At 37.9% G+C, this 20,825-nt stretch overlaps 1 protein-coding gene across 1 annotated transcript in view; it reads right to left on the bottom strand.

The window, feature by feature from the left end:
- FMR1NB (FMR1 neighbor) overlaps positions 1-20,825 on the bottom strand; it is a 34,904-nt gene that overhangs the window by 7,736 nt on the left and 6,343 nt on the right. Inside the window, exons 2-4 of the mRNA XM_088795219.1 lie at positions 10,373-10,492; positions 7,095-7,232; positions 5,668-5,764 (exon numbers count right to left, since the gene is read on the bottom strand). Coding sequence (XP_088651345.1) covers positions 5,668-5,764; positions 7,095-7,232; positions 10,373-10,492 — 355 coding nt within the window. The remainder of the gene's footprint in view (positions 1-5,667; positions 5,765-7,094; positions 7,233-10,372; positions 10,493-20,825) is intronic.

The following is a 20,825-nucleotide window of genomic DNA, read 5'->3' as shown; positions in this document are numbered from 1 at the left end:
GAGAAGCACAGAATATTATGGTTAGAAAAGACCTTCAAAATTACCTAACTCAATTCTCCACTCTAATTTTATGAGAAAACCAATACCAAAAAAAGTTAGGCTCACCATAAAACCGGTAGTCAAGGCAGAAGTACAACACAGAGCTTTTTAAAATGTACTTTCTGCTACATACTTGTAATATTCTCTGACAGGTAAGAATAAGGCTTTGGAAAACAACCACAGTTGGGAGGACAAAGAAAAGCGAATTGTGATGGATCAGAATGATAAGGGGAACAATGAAATCCAAGGAAGGAAAGTTTCAAGAAGGGAGCAGTCAACAGTGACATAAAAAGGTCAAGTTGGATGGGAACTGAGAACAAGCCACTACGTTTGGCAGTGAGGTTATTAGTTACTTGGAAACAAACTGTTCTTTTTAATAGTATCTAGTATTGCAAAATTCTCAAATGCTGCCCTCAGAGTCCTTGCAATGGGAAAACCTCAGACATATCATCCACATATAATGAGGTTCTCATTATTTAAGAAACTAAGTTACCTTGAACAGGGTCCAAAAAGAACTGGCTTTCTGCAAATTTCAAATCCATAGTGACTCATGTTAGAGCAGGGTTCCAATTTGCTCACGTTTTCATCTGATAATATTTTATGAAGGGTCTTAGGGCCTAGCCATACTTTTAAAATTTATAGGCTTTATTTCCTTTCTCTGAATTAATATGTATATAATCCTCGGAACTTCAAACCTTGCAGCAGTTGGCTAATTACTGCATAAAGTTTTTTTTTCAAAATAACATTACTAATTACAGTGTACTATATAATGAAACACACAAACATGGGGATTTGAAAATGTAAATGCCCATTTTTAAAATTCAATGGGTGATGATTTTTTAGGCAATTTTTGTCACATTTATTCCCAATTCTTTACCTCCCATTTTAAGAAAGTAAGTGGTATTAAGACTATCTGCATAATGAAAACCACATTACAATACAGAGAATCACGCAGGAGGATTTGTCTAAATGTAGAAATTTTCAGGAATGGCCATCTGGCAAGTCGCATCATTGGATGGGGGAAAGTGTATGGGGAATGCGCTATCTGGGTATCAGATGCTCCACCATCTTTAAAAAAAGACACACACATGACTCATTAATTGAAAGGAAACACAGTTTTGTCATTTTAAGACAGTTCTGAATTTTTCCTGATTTCAAAATTACAAATTCAATCTGATGGGAAGAAGAAGAACATGAAAACACACTTAATCTGAGTTTAACAGGCACGGTATTATAATGTTTGAAGTTCCCACCTTACCAAAGCTATGTACACACTCAACTATCATATCTCTATATAATGCACAGACGCTTAACTAACATACGCATACAGATTAAACTTTATCTAAAAACAAATAAAGATCAGAAACTGAATTTGGCACTCAGGCTGTTATTGGCACTCTATTACTATGCCACCCTCATTCTCCTCTCTCCCTCTAAAGCCCCCCTCCCCGGCTTTCTTTTGTCCCCATCCACCTGATCTGTTCTTTCCTTTGTATCTACGTAAGTCTTTCTTTTCAAATATTTTGTAACAGCTTTATTGAGATATAATTCACACGCCATACAATTCACCCCCCTTTTTTTATGGAGGGCGCAGCTCACAGTGGCCCCTGTGGGGATCGAACCGGCAACCTTGGTGTTACTGGTACCATGCTCTAACCAACTGAGCTAACCGGCCACCCCGTCCCTACATAAGTACGTAAGTTTTAAACCTACCAGTGACACCCAAACCTAATGAGGATTGTGATCCTTACTAACGAGAATGAAAATACATCTTAACCTTGAGGATGCAATGAATTTCCAAACACATCTTATACGCAAGTTTAATAAGGCTATCAGGAGCAAATTCTTCCACAGCTTTGCACTAATGCTCTCTGCTCCCTGTATTAGAATGTACAACCAGTCCGGGCTGGCTTGAGTTCTCTGTGTTCCTGTCACACCTGACCTCCAGTCAAATGGCTGTGGTGAGCTAGAAAGTTGGTGATAGAGTATCCCGGGGGCAAAGTTCAGTTATCTCTGCTTAGAAATGACAAACAGTGAAGGGGTTTATACAGAGGAGACTCTAACTGGGTGTAATGAATTCTGTGGCGGGGCTCCTCCCCCTCAAACCCAAATGTTGTCCTCCCTTCAAAACCCAGCTCAAATAGCACTTCCCGCGTGGAGCCCACCCTGCCCTCCCCCACTCATCCCAATTCTCACCAACCACCTCGGAGCTTTTATTTATTCATTTATTTTGGACTGATTAATTTTTCCAAATGCATTCCTTTTACGTGTTAAGTCCACCTGCCCTTCTGCCTCAGCGGTGAAGGCTATCATTCTCTCAACCAATGGTACTCCCTCCCCTGGACACTTAACTCGTCCTATGATGGCAGCTGTCTTTAACGTTCCTTTCTTTTCTTTCTTTTTTAAAAATTGTACAGTAAGCACTTAATAGAACATTTGGAAATGAGAGAACATGAAAGGACAAACTGCCCATAATTTCACCCTTCTAATGGTAACTGTTACTTATGTACATGCTTTCTTACCATCTTTCATAAGGATGCACATTTTGTACCTAATTGCAATCAGTGAATGGGTTTTAATATTCCTTTAGTTAACATTAAACACATTCAAAAATTTCATAGTTTATGTTAAGGCTACAAAACATAGCAATAATATATACACCTGTGTCCATAGTTTAGCTTGAGGAAGAGAACGTGACCAACCCCGTAAGTAGCCCCCAGGGGTCCCTCCCTCCTCCTATCCTCTCCTCCCACCACTATCCTGAAATTTTATCTGTGCTCACCCTGCCTCGGAACTTTTCAAAGTTATTGCCACCACTCATTTTAGTTCTTAATTATATTCCATCTTATATTATTGAACGTGTCATGCTTGAGATTCATTTTAAGGCAGATGCAAGCTCCTTATAAGTAGGGCCTGTGTCTCAGACATTTCTGTATCCTCCACATTACTTAGCACAAACAGTGACTAAATACGATCAATTGTGGAAATCATGAAGTAGGCACCCAAAGAGCGCAATATGTATGTTTGGCTCTGGAAAGTGATTATCCTCTTCATCTGAGTCACTTTCATTTCTCCTACCTGCTCATATTCTCATTTTTTCATCCCTACAACTCTCGCTGGTTGTTAGGTCCTCAGGTGACTTGTAAGTAAAAGGCATTGTCTACATTGCAGGAGCTGGGGGATGTTAAAATATCAGTTGAAGGCCAAGAGACGAGAGCTGCTGCAGCGTTTTCCTGAAGGAATGTATAACTGAATGCATAGGGCAGGACCCAACAAGGGGAGGAGCTCAAGAGTACCTTCCAATACCTCAAGAATTCTTCCAACAAAAGGCCTAGATCATGGTCCAGTAGATGTGCATTTGGCTTTTAGCCCTTCTGTTTAGACAAACAACTGTATTTGACTTCTTCCTTTTCTTTTTTAAACCACTACAGACTGACTTTACTGTTGTATCATCCTATTTCACTTTCTGGGGTCATTTATTTCACCAACTGTAATATTTGATCTACCTCTTTATTCTTTGACATGAACAGGAAGTGAGTTAAGGTGATAGTTCTAAAGAGACATCTTGCCCTCCAAAAGAGGGGTTAGCAGGCTTTGGACTCCATTTAAGCTCCCTGTTTTGTATCAAGGATAAGATCTTTTTTCTAACACAATTATCCCCCTTGCCTCTAAAATCAGCTCACCAGGAAAAGCTGACTGTGCCCCAATCACCCTAAACCACCCATTGTTCCTGGAAATTCAGCTAAGCAGCAAGATGAAACTGACACTTGCTCTGGGGTTGTAACAAGCAGCTCAGGATGGCTGAAGGAACATACCACTCTTACGGAAAATAGTAAAACAAATAAACAGATAAACAAAAAAACTCATAGTAAACCAAAATTTATAGTGGTCAATATATATACTATTTACATTTTTCCAGTCTCTTAAGCAGTCCGTATTATGTAGAAAGAAGAAAATATATTCCTGTCAGGGGATAATCCTTTGGAATTCCTTTTAGAGAAAAACCCAGTGTACCTGAGCAGCCCCATAAAATCCTTGGCAGAGACACAACAGAGGGGCCATAATGAAATGATCATGCAAGGCCTATTATACAAGACACTCTAAATTGCATAGCATTAGCCTAGCCATCGGTTTCTAGCAAATATAATTTCATTTTCATATATGGGTGATCTCTTATATAATATCAAGCTTCAGAGGGATGAGGAAGGAGTCAAAAATTCCACTCCTATTCCCAATCACCTGGGAAAAGAAAGGAAAGGAGAGCAGCCTAGGAAGAGACATTGCCCACTCAGTATAGGAAACCAAGTGAAAACTGAGAAAAGAATTGACAGTCATATACATACTGGAAGAGCTGAAAGGCTGTGACCCAACAGTGTCTTCAAAATGGTCTGAGAAAGTGATGTAAGCGATGAGAAAGCTTAAATTATTATAGGACTGCCTTCCAGGCTAGGCAACTCCATCCCGTTTTCTTTATTTGTTCAACCGTTGATTTATTCAACAAAAATATACTAAGCTTCCATTGCATATGAGGCACCTTGCTATACATGGAAGATACAATGATGAACATGACAGATTCATCAGACTCAAGGAAAATGTCCAGAAAATTAAAAAAAAAAAGATTTAATGATCTTTATGGAAAATTAGGTAACATGTATAGACTAAATCTTCTAGTGAAAGCTAAACAAATTTTGGTAACTCAAATACCAATTTCTCATTAACTCAAATAAAAATATCAAAGGTGTTTAATATTCAATAGGCATCTTCTCTTTACCTGAAAATTTAAGGAGGTACTTACTCTCAGTGCCATCCCTGCACCTGCACAAACCTCCTTAAATTTTGTGTTCCAAGTACCTCACTCACCCCACCTTAGTCTTGGCCCTGCTCTCTACCTCCACACTCACTCTGTCCAAGTAGGTGGGGAGCTATCAGAAAAAAGAAAATCTAGAAGCATCATGCCAATAGCCCACTGAGATTTTGTATAAGATGCTAAGGGGAAATCTGATACAAATTGGCTTGAAGACAGATCAAGGCTTCAAGACCCAAATGTCGATGGCCATCTACTGGATGGAAATGAACATTTCTGGGAATTCTTCTGATTTGCAGTTAATAACCATCTCTACTCCACACACCCCCAACTCACTGATGTACTTTGCCTTCCCATTGGGATTTTATTTGATGAGGGAAGGTACAGACTACACAAGAAGATGTCTTACATTTATGGAGAAAACAAAATAACCTGTGTTTTAAAAAATATTATGGCAATTCTACTTCTAGGTTTCCCCCAAACCTACCTTCTTTTAAACGAAAGAGACCCAAACATAATCCCAGTGTTTCTGGAGCATATGAATGAATGCGTCTACACAGAAATATCCACATATACTCAGCAATTAGCAAATAAAAGTTGATGTGGGGGTGGGGGGTGGGAGATGAGGATAAGGGGGATCAAATATATGGTGATGGAAGGAGAACTGACTCTGGGTGGTGAACACACAATGGGATTTATAGATGATGTATTACAGAATTGTACCCCTGAAATCTATGTAATTTCACTAACACTTGTCACCCCAATAAATTTAATAAAATAAATTATTAAAAAAATAAATAAAATAAAAGTTGATGTTTGCTTACCTGTTCCGACAAAGAACAAAGAAATAAATGGGCACACATCCCATGCTGATCAGGCTGATCATACCAAACACAAACAAGCGAAGCCTCTGCGCGGGTTCTGTTGGTTTAATTATATCCTGTTAGTTTTAGGACTTAAGCAAGAGAAGCAAATCTGAACTCTTTCATAAAGTCTTTACTTCAAAACCTATCTGTTAGTAATGTAAAATAAGGAGGTATTCTTATCGGACAGGTAAATATCCTTGCTACTCTGTAAGTAGCAGGAGTTTATGAAATGCTCTTGAAACGCAACTCAAGACTACATTTGAAATACGTGCCTCCCAATGGAAGCCTTAACAAAATGATTGTACTGTTTCTGTTAACAGATTATTACGATTCAGACTCTCTATTTCTTCCTATGGCATAAGTGTGTTTTCTCCTCAGCCATATGTTATACATCCTAGAGCATTCAAAGAGTGAATTAATCTATGAATGGTTAATGTGATAAAGGAATGACTTCTTAAATGTTTACCTCCAAATTATAAAACATTAAATTAAACAAGAAATCAAGAATTTGCAGGTGAATAAGCATATTTTACTCTTGTGTTTATTTGGAAATGCATTCTAATATGATTGGGGAATTGTAAGTCACAGTTCAATTTTTCCCTCTACAAGAACCAAATGTCTCTTCACACATAATATAAAGACTAAACTGATGACTGAATTATAAACACCATGTGACAATGTTAAAATTCTAATATTATATTCATGATCAGGTTTCAGTTTCCATTATTAATACTAGATGTCCGACCAAGAGCTATAAATGGAATAGTGACAATATTAACGTAAGACATTGTTTTGCATGCATCCGTTTTGCAGTATTTGCTAGTGTTTAATCATAGCAAATATGTCCACCATGGGACTCACTGGTAATATGTCCCCAGTATTCAAATAAAGGAGCAAAAACAGATGGTCTAGGTCTCAAAACTTTGTAAAGAAAGAAAAATCTTAACAGAAGAACCTAATTCAAAAACAGTAAAACAAAGAGAAACAAACCATAACAAGAAACACTTAGGTCTATGGTCGCTGAGATGAAGACAAGATAAATGGGACGGGAAGAGAAAAGTAAGCTAAGGCATGCTGATTGGTATTTTCTCCCAAGCATTGAGAGTCACATCTCAGAGAGCCTGGAACCTTTGGGACAAGACAGACAGTGACTAAAGCAACAGAAAAGATGAGATTAATTTTGAACCGCCATAGTCACAACTAAGCGCTAAGCAGAAACTGCTCATACATAGAGGCGTGACCACCTCTGGACGTTCTGCACACATATATGGCGGGGAGGCCCCTTTAAGTGTTAAGCTAGGAGAGCCAAATTTAGATTGATGCCATTGTGCCTGTTTATTCAATTAAAAAATAGAAATATAATAAATGTAAGAAGATGAACTTACTATCTTTAAATGGGGCAAAACAGCTGAAGTTAGTGGCACTTGACGAATAACAGCAATTGCCTTCCCAACATGCACTGGGCTTCAGATCTCCTCCATTATCACAAGCCTTCACCTCCTGATTGTCCTTCGGAATGCATGCTTTTGGAAATAAAATCCAAGAAAGAGAGTTCAGCATATTAAGAAGCACTTTCCCTACTTAAATAGTTCCTGCGAGACAAAAAAAAAAGTTAAAGAAAAGATTGAACAACATATAACAAATAGCGATGAATGCTGACAAAATAAGAGTGAACTAAAAATTACAACAGTTATTTAACATCACACTTTCAATTGTATTAATAGATGAACAGCAGAAAAACATAGATTGTTAACAAATCATTGGTAAGGTAGTTAAAAGCGCTACATATCATAAGCTGAGTAGTAGTGGTACAAATAAAACACAGAAGGAACAAGAATAGGCCAAATGCCCTTAAAACGAACACCTTGTTAAAATAATACCACAGATATCCTCTCCTTCAATTTTACTAAGGTATAGAAGAACAATAAACGCATCAAGGGAAATGAATTTAAGTAAAATTCACACAGTTTACTGCTGGAAAGTAAGGTAAGTGATACTACTGGTATTGACCCACTTTCTGTGAACATTTATCATATTGGCATTACCATAGGTTTTAAGATACTTCCTTTTGGACTGAGGTGATGACTATAGCTATGAATAGGCAAGGATTTATGGCATAAATGCCAAGATTCATGCAAGTGCAATAAATTCATCCATATTTGAATCTGTAAGACTCACAAGTTCAAATAGCTGATTTGTTTCCTATCCTGCTTTATAAGAGAAACAAATGACAACTAAAAAGGCAGCTATCAGATGATGATTCAAAAAGAAAACCTCCTCAGGATGCCTTAAGACCAGCATAGATTCGGTTTGATCTCTAATACCATCAACAACTACAGACTTAGAAAAGTAATAACTGATGTTTTATGGTCATGCTAAACCACTTCAACGTCAGCAAAGAACAATGTAATGGTTATAAGCTTATTTTTAACTCTTGGTATATTTTACTGTATTCCACTTCTTTAAAGATTGGCAATTCCTGAAGCTAAGGTAAAAATAGTAATAGCTACCATTCACTAGGTCCCCTATTTGGGCCAGGTACCTTGCTTTCCACACATTATTTCTAATCTTCACAACTCTCAAAATGAGATTTACGACCTCCATTAAAATGCATGCACGCACACACACACACAAACACACACACACACACACACACACACATCAAAGTAACTTGTACAAGGTCACAAATTTAATTCATTACCAGTTGGCCTGGATGTTCATTTCCCAAACATTTTGGACATGTGAAGGTTTAGCCTACTTTGATGGTATATATGCTAAGAAATCTGGGGTAGGCCCCAAGTGACTCTCCTCCTATGGCTGGGCTGTATCTGAAATACCACGTTCAGGTTGGGTATCACACATCCAGAAAAGGGTGACAATCAACAGGACCTGGTCAGAGATGGGATGGATTTCTTGCGTTCTCAGTTCCTCATTATTTGGCGTTGTACAAAGACCACTTTCCAGGAATGGAAATCATAGAAGAGATTTTAAAACCTGTAAGAGACTGGACTAGATGATCTCTAAGGTCCCTTCTGATTTGAGCTTCTGTTATTTCATACTTGAATTGCATGTGATGGACTTTATGCAAGATACTGAAATGAATTTTAAGACTCCAATTACTAAGAGACACTTGTAATTTTAAAGACTAAAAAGGGCAGAACAATTTTTATCAGCTTTAAGCATATCATTTTGTTCAAAGGGAGAAGAATCATGTGACCTCTCAAGCTTCCATGCCAGTCTGTCTCAAGGTTATCATTTTCATCTACAAGAGATGAATCTTTTACAAACAGCCTGATAACAAAACGACAGCCTTTTGTTCTAGTGCTGAAGTGGGAAGAATGTTCATTTTCAATTACACAAAAGGGAAATAAATTGCTTAGAAGTATTTCACATTTTATGAACTTGTAGTTATTCTTTTCAAAAAAGACAGCATATATATTTTCTAAATATTTAATCACTGTTTTGAAAGATTTGAATTAACCTAGGTCAGACGTTTTTCTTAAAACGAAATAGTTTGATTTTGTTGGGCAAAAACATTCTCTCATATAATTGATTTTGACTCAACTTACTGTGCCCAGGTTGGAGGAGTATTTTGGAAATGCAGGTAAGTATCTTATTTAGACTTTTTAAAGGTGGCTTCAGTGTTTGTATAGCGTAGCTATAGGTAACGATAGGACAGTTCGAATCTGTTATCCTCATAAGCTCTAAAGCTTAAATCATTGTTGTTGTTTATGACGAAGTTTGGTACTCACTAAATCATTCTTTTAGCTTCACAACATACCACCTTCTCAGATTTCTCTTTCTCCACTCAATTGCACCCTCACAGTATTTTTAATTTATTTAAGGAGCTCGTTTATTTTGCTATATTCATTGGTAGTAGGTGTTATAATGCCTGTTTTGTACTTGAGGAAACCAGTATAAAGAAACATAAAGAGATTTATGCAAGGTTACAGAAGAATTCAGTGCTAGAGTCTGGCATTAAACACTGGATATAACGTTGTCCTTCTATCTGCACATCAAATTCTGTTACAATAAATCTGTACGATTTTAAATAAAAGCTTCATCTTTGTAATCCACATACGTCAATTTAGTTGAAGATTCTCCTTGAAGGGTATCACATGCTGTATAAAGTGAAATGTGTTTATTTGTGGTTAATCCTTCTCGGGGGTCATCATGTACTTGATAAACCCATTATATACAGAATCACAAAAGACAATGTGACTTGAAACCTGAAGTTTTTTTCATTAAAACAGATGGGAAAACATCTGGTATATTCCGTACATCAAAGCCACACAGAACCCTGATTAATGCCACGGAAGATATTGATTTCACAAAACTGGGTCGGTGACTGAATTTCAGGCAATACCATTAAGGTAAATTGTAAAAGGTTTAGATATTTGAGAAGGAGAAGTATTTTATAATGAATAACAATCAGTTATGAAACACATTAAAAATGCCGTCTGTTTGTCCTCGCAATTCTTTGTGGTAAATATTTTCATGTTAAAGATGAGGACACTGTTCAGAGAGGTAACCTTCCCCAAGGTGAAGGACAGAGTCAGGTCTATCCTACTCCAATGCCAGTAGGCCACACTGCCAACTAAACATTTAACTACTATTTTCCAAACAAGGATATCAAGAGGAAAAAAATCAAACAAGAACTTACTTGTTGGAAATACGAAATTTAGTATCGTGTTCCATGTAGAAGATTTTTTCACAGGTTGGTCACCAGGATTGTCATCACTCCACTGGTTATAATCACCTGGAGACATAGAATTCAAGAATCCTTAAGGAAAAGTGAAACTATTAATACCACCATATAAAGCATTTATAACTCTCTATGACCTTTTAATAGTAATTATGTTGCTTCAACTAATTATGGCAAGTCTAAGAGCTAATAGATATTGTACTTACATCTCATAACATCTTAGTTACTATTAATAATCAGAGTATCAAAATGCTTAAACTATAGTCCAACACATCCCATCATGCTGTAAACTGATTAACAGTGGTGAACTTGCTTCTGACAAACAACATTCACATTCAGAGGCCCAATCATTTGACAACTTGGAAACAGTATGTAGTCCAACTAGATCAGACCCCATTACAGAAATGCTTGGCAAATATGTTGATTTCTTTATTTACTGATAAAATTCAAAGGCTTGCGAGACACTGTAAAACCTTCCTTAGCCTCCTTCTTCACTACTTCAAACGACCTGCTTTTAGTTTCTTTTGCATGATCCCCTCTTATACCGTGTTTCCCCCAAAATGAGACCTAGCCGGACAATCAGCTCTAATGCGTCTTTTGGAGCGAAAATTAATATAAGACCTGGTCTTATTTTACTGTAATATAAGACTGGGTCTTATATAGTATAATATAATATAACATAACATAATATAACACTGGATATAATATAATATAATATAATATAATATAATATAATATAATATAATATAATATAATATAATACTGGGTCTTATGTTAATTTTTGCTCCAAAAGACGCACTAGAGCTGATTGTCCTGCTAGGTCTTATTTTGGGGGAAACAGTGTATAAGAGGAAAGGATATCCATCTTTGTTTTCATAACATGGATTGTCCATATCGTTAAATATTTCCCAACACTATGTTTAATAACTTCACAGTATTTCATTATATGGCTCTATTATAACTGAGTAAACCATTCCCCCAAAGGAAAACATTTAGGTGGTTTACAGTTTACTGGTATTATAAAGAACACCATAGAACTCATAGATACAGAGAACAGATTGGTTGGTTGCCAGAGGTGGGTGGAAGAAATGGGTGAAAGAGGTCAAAAAGCACAAACTTTTGGTTATAAAATAAATAAGCCATGGGGATGTAATATACAACATGGTGACTATTGTTAACATTATTATATTGCATATTTAAAAGTTGCTAAAAGTATAAATCTTAGAAGTTCTCAGCACAAGGAAAAAAAACTATCCACTGCAATGGATGTTAACTAGATGTATTGTGGTGATTTCATTACAAAGATCGAATCAAATTATGTTGTAGACCTGAAACTAATATAATGTTATATGTTAATTATACCTCAATTAGAAAAAAGTCAAGAACACTACAGTGATGATTACTGGAGCTATATATTTTCAGATCTACACAAAAAAAAATCCCTTAGGATAAATTCTTAAGAAATGGCTCTTGACCTTAACCAAACTACCCTCCAGCGAGGCTGCCCCAAGGTACACTTTTACCAGTAGTGGGGAAAAGTGCCAGTTTTCTTGCACCCACATCTTTCTGTTGTTTCTAGTTTGATGGCTAAAATACTGGTCCCTCTTTTATCTTAATTTGCAGCTTTAGTCATCAGTGAGTTTACATCTTTCATACATTTGTCGCAGAGTAGAGAATGTAACCTTTAATCTGCTCCATATGTTCCAAATATTTTTCAAGCTAGCCAGCTACCTTTATATTTTTTATGGTGTTTTGGGAAGTTGAAAAGTTCAAAACATTTTATGCAATCAAATGCCTTTCGAGTCATGTTTAGAAAGACATTCTACACTCTAATATTTCCTTCTAACACTTCTATAGGGTCACTTTTTACATTGAAACTTTAATTCACCTAAAATATATTTTGGAGTATGTTATGAAGCAGGAATACCTTGTGTTCCAGTCGTCCTAATACCATTTATTAAATCCACCCTTTCCTACTTATGACATCACCACCATATTCTGTTTCTTGACTTACTATACGCTGTTCCACTAATCTATCTGTTCATACACCGATACCACTGTTATAATTTATATTATATTGTTATATGTTTTAATAACTGATCTGGCAATCACTTCATTATCAAAATTTTATTCTCAATTCTGAAGAATCTTTTAGATGAACCTTAGAATCGTTTTGTCAAGTTAAAAAAAATTATAGTAATATTTTATCATACTTATGGTCACTTATTTAACATTCATTCAACACAGTTTTATTGTGTGTCTCGTGTGCTAGGCAAGAATTCAGTTAAATGTAGATTCATTTGGAGAGAACTGATAACTACAAAATTTTCTCACACAAGAATAGGTTTGTTTCTCCACTCATTCAAGTCTCTTTTTATCTCTTTGAGTAGGGTTTATAGTTGCATTCATACAGGTCCTGTACCTTTCTTATTATTCTCATGTATCACATATATTTTGTCATTATGTGAATGTGATCTGTATCACTACATTTTTGTAGCTGATTACTGCTGATATGTATAAAAGCTATTGATTTTGGTTCAAGTATTTTCTAACTTATTACCTCATTTGACTCTTGTTAGTTCTCACTGTTCTTCAGTTTCATTCCAGATCCATACAATCACATTATCACTAAATATAGATGGTTTTGTCTCCTTTCCTTCCAATGTTAACAGCTCATTTATTTTCTTCTCTCAATGCAATGCCTAAAACTCCTGAATCTATGCTGAATAATAGCTATGATAATGGGCATTCTCGAGTCAATCCTAACTTTAATGGAAACGCACTAGTGTTTCATCATTAAGTGTAACTTTGGTTGCTGGCTTAAGATAGATATATTTTTTTTTATTAATTTAAGGATGTAGTCCTAGTTTACTAAAAATTTTCTGTTGCTATTTTGTTTCATTTTTAATCAAGAATGGAAGAGGGTAAAAAATAAAAATAAAAAAATAAGAAAATAAATAATAAAAAAAGAATGGAAGTGGGATTTTATGAAATGCTTTTAATATTTACTGCCATTATCATATTTCCCTCTGCCTATAAATTGCTGAATGCTAATATATTTTACAATATTAAAATGTTCTTGCATTCCTGAAATAAAGCCCAAAACTGCCAATGCTTTATGTAGGATTTGTGGGTCAACATTCCTAAGAGGAGCATGTCTGCAGTTTTCTTTTGCGCGCTATCGCTGTAGGTTTTGGCATGAGGATTATATCTGCTTCATAAAATAATGTGGGAGGCTTCTTGTCTTTTCTTCTATACTGAAACAACTTAAACAGCATAGGAGATATTTAATCTATTAAACGTTTGGGGAAAGTCATCCATAAATAGTCTGAGTCTGTATTTTGTAGAGGTGTAGCTCCTTAACAACTTTTCACTCCTCCGTGCTCATGAGTCAAATTTAATTTTAATTTTCCTAGGAAATCATTCACTTATAAAATAATTATTTGGATTGAATCATAAGAATATTCACTGATAATTTTAAATCTCCTTTATATCAATGATAACATCCATTTTCACATTTTAATGAGGCCAAGTTCCATACACATCCACTTGAATGTGTATTTTCAGCCTGTAAGGTACTTTATTGTGATATGAACTTTATTATTTGAATATGAACTTCATTATACATGTTAAATCAAACTAAATTGCATTGTTCAAATGCTCAGTATCTTTATGTTTTCTGTCAAGGACTAAAAGATATGTATTAGTCTCCCACCACAATTGTAATTTTGTCCATTACTAGAATTTCTAAAACTATTTGTTTTATGCATTTCAACACTATGCATAAATGTTCCTTCATTACAGTTTTATCTTCACTATGTATTACAGATCTTGACAATACCAAAAATAACCCATTTTGTCCTGTTTGAGTTCTACTAACTCCTACTCATTCAAATAAATATGTATTTATTGCCTACTATGTATATTCTAGGTTTTGGGGAAGCATCAGTGAACAAATCAGATAAGATCCCTGCCCTCATGGAGCTGACAATATAGGGGAGAAAGCATACAAAAATGAACTAAACTAACAAATTAAATAATTACAAATTGTAATGAGTGCTGTGAAGGAAGTGGATACCAACAGAGTATAAGGTAGGGGACCTACTCTAAATAGGGGCTGGCCTCACTGAGATAATATTTAAACTTAAAAAAAAAAAAAAAAAAAACGATTAGAAGAAGGCTGCAACACAACGGGCTTAGAAGAGGAAGAATGCTTCCAGCACAGAAGAAAATGAGATTAATATTGCCAGGCAGGCACACTTTGCCAGATTAGAGGGTTTGCTGCCCTACACCATACAGGAAAGGAGCTACGGCTGAAAGCAGCCTCAACAGGACCTGTGGTCTATACTAACATTTGACCACTCAGTGCCCCTCTCTTCCCCAATGTCCTTGTCAGCACATCATCTGAAGGAAGTGTTGGCTGGCAGTAGCACACTGCAGCCTGAGTTTTCACTCTACGTTATCTTCTGCAGGGGGTGTGCTCTCTGGAGTCCCTCCAGGATAGACATTGATCCCCCATTGTGAGTATCCTAGCATCCAGCCCCTAACAGGGCTGGCCTTGGTGAAACACAGGTTGCAGCAAATTCTCTCAGTAATGCCTGGCCTGACCTTCTTACTATCTTTGAGAAAGCCCTCCAAATTTCTAGCATATCAATGGCAGATGGTACCCTTCTTGGTTCTCTGGGTTTTCAACCACCATAGATCTTTTGGTCATTTCAGTGGGCATTTGAAATGGAGGAGGCAGTTAAAAATTTACTCAGATAGGCACCATCAGTGAAGGCCTGAACCAAAAGTCTCCAACACATTTAGCCTGCCCTCTACCCCTAGTTTTTTCCCTATAAAGACAATTATTTACAAATTAACTTAAGCAATATTTCCCAGTGTGGTGTGAGTACCATCAGCATTACATAAGTTGAGTGTAGGTGGAACATAGTTGAATATCTGTGGATGTGTTTAACCTTTGCTATTTATATATTTATTGCCCTGTCCTGATGATTTCCTGAGATCCCACCCCATCCAACTTGTGGGACCACCCAAGCTGCTTCCAGTGGTTTTTCCATACAAATGGCCTGTCTTGACTCATGCTGTGGACTTTCCTAAAATCTCTCAAAGGTTCACAAAACCCCAAACAAGCCTGGCCTCAGCATGCCACATAACTCTTGCTAAGCAGCCCCAAGCCCGGAACTAGTGGTAGCCAGTCTCGGTTTATGCCTTGGCCTCTCAAGGCACTTCCAAGCCCAGCACACGTGGTGGCCATCTGCAGATTGATTTGTGGCTTCTGACAGGTGGCACTGGGCAAGGCACAGGCTGCTGCTGAACTTGGACTGTGTCAGGGCCCCTTCCAGGAGGCCCCAGGGCCAGTAAGCCTGGTGGCCAGTGGCCAGTTTGAGACCCAGCCAGAGCACCGCCAGGACAACACACCCAAAGGGAACACTGGGCAAGCTCCAGAGCCCTGCTATAGCAAATCCTGCTCTATAGGGTTAGTCCCTACACAACAGCTTCTCCACTGTAGTCACAGCCAGTCCTCACAACTAATCAGCCTAAGGGTCAACCCCTCCCACTGATGGACAAACAACAACGAAGGCTCAGCTGCAACAGGAAGGCACACATGGGACACATCTGGAACACCCAGCTCAGGTGACCAGAGAGACTGCGCCACTGGGCTCCACAGGATTTCCACTTTATAAGGCCAGTAGACATCGGAGCCCTACCTAATAATAGAAACAAACACAGGGAGGAAGCTAAAATGGGGAGACAAAGGAACATGTCCCAAACAAAAGATCAGAACCAAACTCCAGAAAAACAAAATGGAGACAAGCAATCTAGTAGATGCAGAGTTCCAAACACTAGTTATAAGGATACTCAATAATCTCAGCGAGAACGTCAACAAAGACATAGGAAACACAAAAGTGGAGATAGAAAACATAAAAAAGAACCAGAAGAATACAATAATTAAAATACAGAATATATTAGAGAGAATCAACAGTAGATTAGATGAATCAGAGAAGTGAGTCCATGATTTAGAAGATAAAATAGCAAAAAGCACCGTATCAGAACAGCAAAAAGAAAACAGAATGAAAAAAAGTGAGGATAGTTTAAGAGGTCTCTAGGAAAACATGAAGCACACAAACATTCACATCATAGGGGTACCAGAAGGAGAAGAGAGAGCACAAGGAATTGAAAACCTATTTGAAGAAATAATGACAGAAAACTTCCCTAACCTGGTGAAGGAAATGGACATACAAGCTCAGGAAGCACAGAGAGTCCCAAACAAGATGAACCCAAAGAGGCCCACACCAAGATACATCATAATGAAAATGCCAAAGGTTAAAGATAAAGACAGAATCCTAAAAGTGGTAAGGGAAAATCAGTTAGTTACCTACAAGGGAGATCCCCTAAGACTGACAGCTGATTTCTCAACAGAAACTTTGCAGGCCAGAAGGGATTGGCATGAAATATTCAAACTGATGAAAAGCAAAGACCTACAACCAACATTACTCTACCCAGAAAAGCTATCCTTTAGAATCAAAGGACAGATAAGGAGCTTCCCAGGCAAGAAAAAGCTAAGAACTCATCACCAACAACACCAAAGAAATGTTAAAGGGACTTGAAGAAGAAGGAGAAGGAGGAATAGGATGACAGGAGGAGGAGGAGGGAAAACAACAACAAAACAACATCAAAATATGAACAATAAAATGGCAATAAATATCTATCAACAATTCCTTTAAATGTAAATGGATTAAATGTTCCAATCAAAAGGCTGGCTGAATGGATAAGAAAACAAGACCCTTACATATGCTGTCTACAAGAGACTCACTTTAGATTGAAAGACACACAGAGACAGAAAGTAAAGGGATGGAAAAAGATATTTCATGAAAATGGAAACAAACAAACAAAAAATAACCCTGCAGTACCAATACTTATACCAGAAAAAATAGATTTTAAAACAAAGGCTATATAACAAGACACAAAGAAGGACCCAGTAATCCCAATTTCTGATATTTATCTGAAGAAACCCAAAACTGTACTTTGAGGGGATATGTGCATTCATATGTTCACTGCAGCATTGTTTACAGTGGCCAAGATGTGGAGATAGCTTGGGTGTCTGTTGATGGATGAATGGATAAGGAATGGTGGTACATATGTACAATGGAATATTACTCAGCCATAAAAAAGAATGAAATCTTTCCATCTGCAAACACATGGATGGACCAAAAGGATATTGTGCTGAGTGAAGTCAGACAGAGAAAGACAAATGCTATATGAATTCACTTATATGTGGAATCTAAAGAACAAAATAAACAAGCAAACAAAACAGAAATAAACTCATAGATACAGAGAACATTTTTATGGTTGCCAGATGGGAGGGAGATTGGAGAGTGGGTGAAAAAGGGGAAGGGATTAAGAAGTACACACTGGTAGTTGCAAAGTAATCCCGGAGTTGTAAAGTACAGCATAAGGAATATAGTCAATAATATGGTAATAACTATGTATGGTGTCAGATGGGTACTAGACTTATTGTGATCACTTCGTAAGTTATATAAATGTCTAATCACTATGTTGTACACCTGGAACTAATATAATACTGTATGTCAACTGTAATTGAAAAATAAAAATGTATATATTAAAATAAAAGCTATCATGACACCAAACAAGGTATACATCACTCACCATATGGCAAACCTTTGTAAAATCTCCTTTTAACATCCCTGTTCTTTCATCCCTGGGAGCAACTGTCCTCCTTTCTTCTCTCCACCAGCAACCACAGGTTCTCAGCTCTTCCTCTCCACCCTATTAGGTTCTAGCCTCTTCCCCTCCCACAACACTTTTCATATGCAGACCAATTCTATCTTTCATGCCTCTAATTTGCATATGTACACTCATTAACATCCTCAGCAAACAAAAGCTTAGGAGCCAGCTTCCTTAAATCGCAGCAAGAAAAGGTAAAGAACCAATTACGTTTGCCTGTCACAAAGAATTTTTATTTTTTAATTTCCCTATTACAAAAAAAAAGACTGAAAATATAACTACATTTCAAAGGGAAAAAAACAGATGCATATCTGCAGAATTCATGGGCATACAATCTCTGCGATCTGCAGAGTCCAGTTTTTAGAAGGGGTCCCAACTTTGCTTTAATATTCTTGAAATTTGTAATAAATTTTGAACAAGAAACCCTGCATTTTCATTTCGCAAATTATGTTGCCAGCCCTGCTCAGAGCAAGGTCTTTGGATGAGGAACTGGATTAAAGAAAGGATGAGGAGACAGAATGGGAGCAGTGGCTAATGATATCAACTTGGAAAGTATTCTGCTTGGGCTTTAGTAAGTTGCAAGTCTATCTAAACTGTAGCCTTCCTGGGCCATGGCCTCCAATAGACCTGAATTTGCATTCTGGCTCTGCCACAGTAGTTGGTGAACTTGGGTAAGTGAGTAAACTTCTCTTTGCCTCAGTTTACCCATCTGCAAAATGGAAATAGTATTTGTTTTGGAGGATTGTAAGGATTAAATAAAGTCATACATGAAGTGCCTAGTACAATGAAAACAAGTAAATTTATTTTTATTGTTTATAATTTTAAATTCAGTAACATTTTTTTCAGGATATTTATTTTTATAAATAATTCGTTAATAGTAAATATGGCCACTTTTCCATTTATAATTGTGTTATACTTTCCTTTTAAAGTAAATGTTTATGTAAAAAGTGAGGCAGTTTAAAGAAAAATATGAACAACTGGTAGCATTAAGAAAACCAAGAGTAAGAAAGATCCAAGACGGCAGAATAAATAAACACTGTGCCTGCTTCCTTTCGTGAACACATTCAAATTACAACTAAATTATAGAACAATCAACCTGGAAAACCATTTGAAGTCTGGCTGAACAGAAGTTTTGTAACTAAAAATATAAAGAAGACACGTGGAGACTGGTAGGAGTGGGGGAGATACAAAATGGTCTGGTCCCACACCCATGTGTCGGCAGTTAAAAATCGGGAGAGATATCTTAGCCACAGATATTCCCCATGAAGGAGCGAGGGACCCCAGCCCCCACACCAGGCTCCCCAGCCCAGAGTACTGGTGCCAGGAAGAGGAGCCCCCAAAACTTCCAGCTGTGTAAAACATTGGGGATTCTGACCATCCAGGTGGGATGGAAGCTGTAAGACACCCAGACATTCTCTTAAACGGCCCGCACAGGCACTTACCCTGGGCTCTGGTGGAGGGACAGTACCTCTGGGGCCGTCAGAGACATATGCGGAGAGACTGAGTTGTGTAACTTCGGGACAAGGACTGAAGAATAGTCTCCATTCATCCTGTGTGGGGCCTGCTCCCATGCAGCTGGCAGGTGGGCGCCATCTTTCCTGTGTTGAGCCCCCCTCCACACACAGGCCAAATCTGAATCTGATTGGCCTGTTAAGCTCTGCTGCTCCAACCTGCTGACTCACTGAGACCCTGCCTCACCCAACCTGCATACTGCAGGAGGCTTTATCAGCACCTGAACCTTACAGGAGCTGGCAGGTGGCAGCAGGCCTCAGAGTGTCTTCACTTTTGCAGAGCTTCCCCAGACCCGGTACTGGTGGCAGCCATCCTCGGTTTGCAGTGTGGCCTCTCCCACATGCCTCCAGGTACAGCACAGGCAGCAACCAACCATGGATCACTTTGTAGCTCCTACCATGTACTCCCTGGCCAGTCACAGGCAGTGGCTGACCTGGGCCTGCACTGGAGTCCCCCCAAGAGGCCTGAGAACCAACATACCTGGATGTTGGCTTCAGATCACAGCAGAGCCCCACCCAATTATCCCCACAAGTGGCACACAGAAAGGGCAGTCTCAACAGGCACCAGAGCCCACTGGGGCCAATCTTGGTCCATGGGGTAAGCCCCCAGCACAGTAGCCCAAAAGCTATGGTCATGGCCACACCCCACAGCCAGTCAGCCTGAGGGTCAATACCACTCACTGGCATGCCAATAGCAATCAAAGCTCAACTATAACAGGAGGGCACACACAACCCACACAAGGGGCACTCTGGAGCACCCAGCTCATATGACCAGGGAGACTGTGCCAGGGCCCCACAGGGCACCTACTATAATACATAAGGCCACCTGGCAAGACTGGGAGACATAGCAGATCTGCCTAATACATAGAAACAAACACAGAGAGGCAGTCACAATGAGGAAACAAAGAAATAAGCCCCAAATGAAGAACAGGAGAAAACTCCAGAAAAAGAACTAAATAAAACGGAAGCAAGCAACCTACCAGATTCAGAGTTCAAAACAATGGTTATAAGAATGCTCAAGGAACTTAGTGAGAACTTCAACAAAGAGATAGCAAGCATAAAAAATGATATGGTAACCATAAAAGAGAACCACTCAGAAGTAAAAAATACAATAACTGAAATGAAGAATGCACTAGAAGGAATCACCAGCA

Source organism: Rhinolophus sinicus, chromosome 18, assembly GCF_057876585.1.
Source record: "Rhinolophus sinicus isolate RSI-liver-muscle chromosome 18, RSI-T2T, whole genome shotgun sequence".
NCBI lineage: Eukaryota > Metazoa > Chordata > Mammalia > Chiroptera > Rhinolophidae > Rhinolophus > Rhinolophus sinicus.
This window is presented reverse-complemented; position numbering and strand designations above follow the sequence as displayed.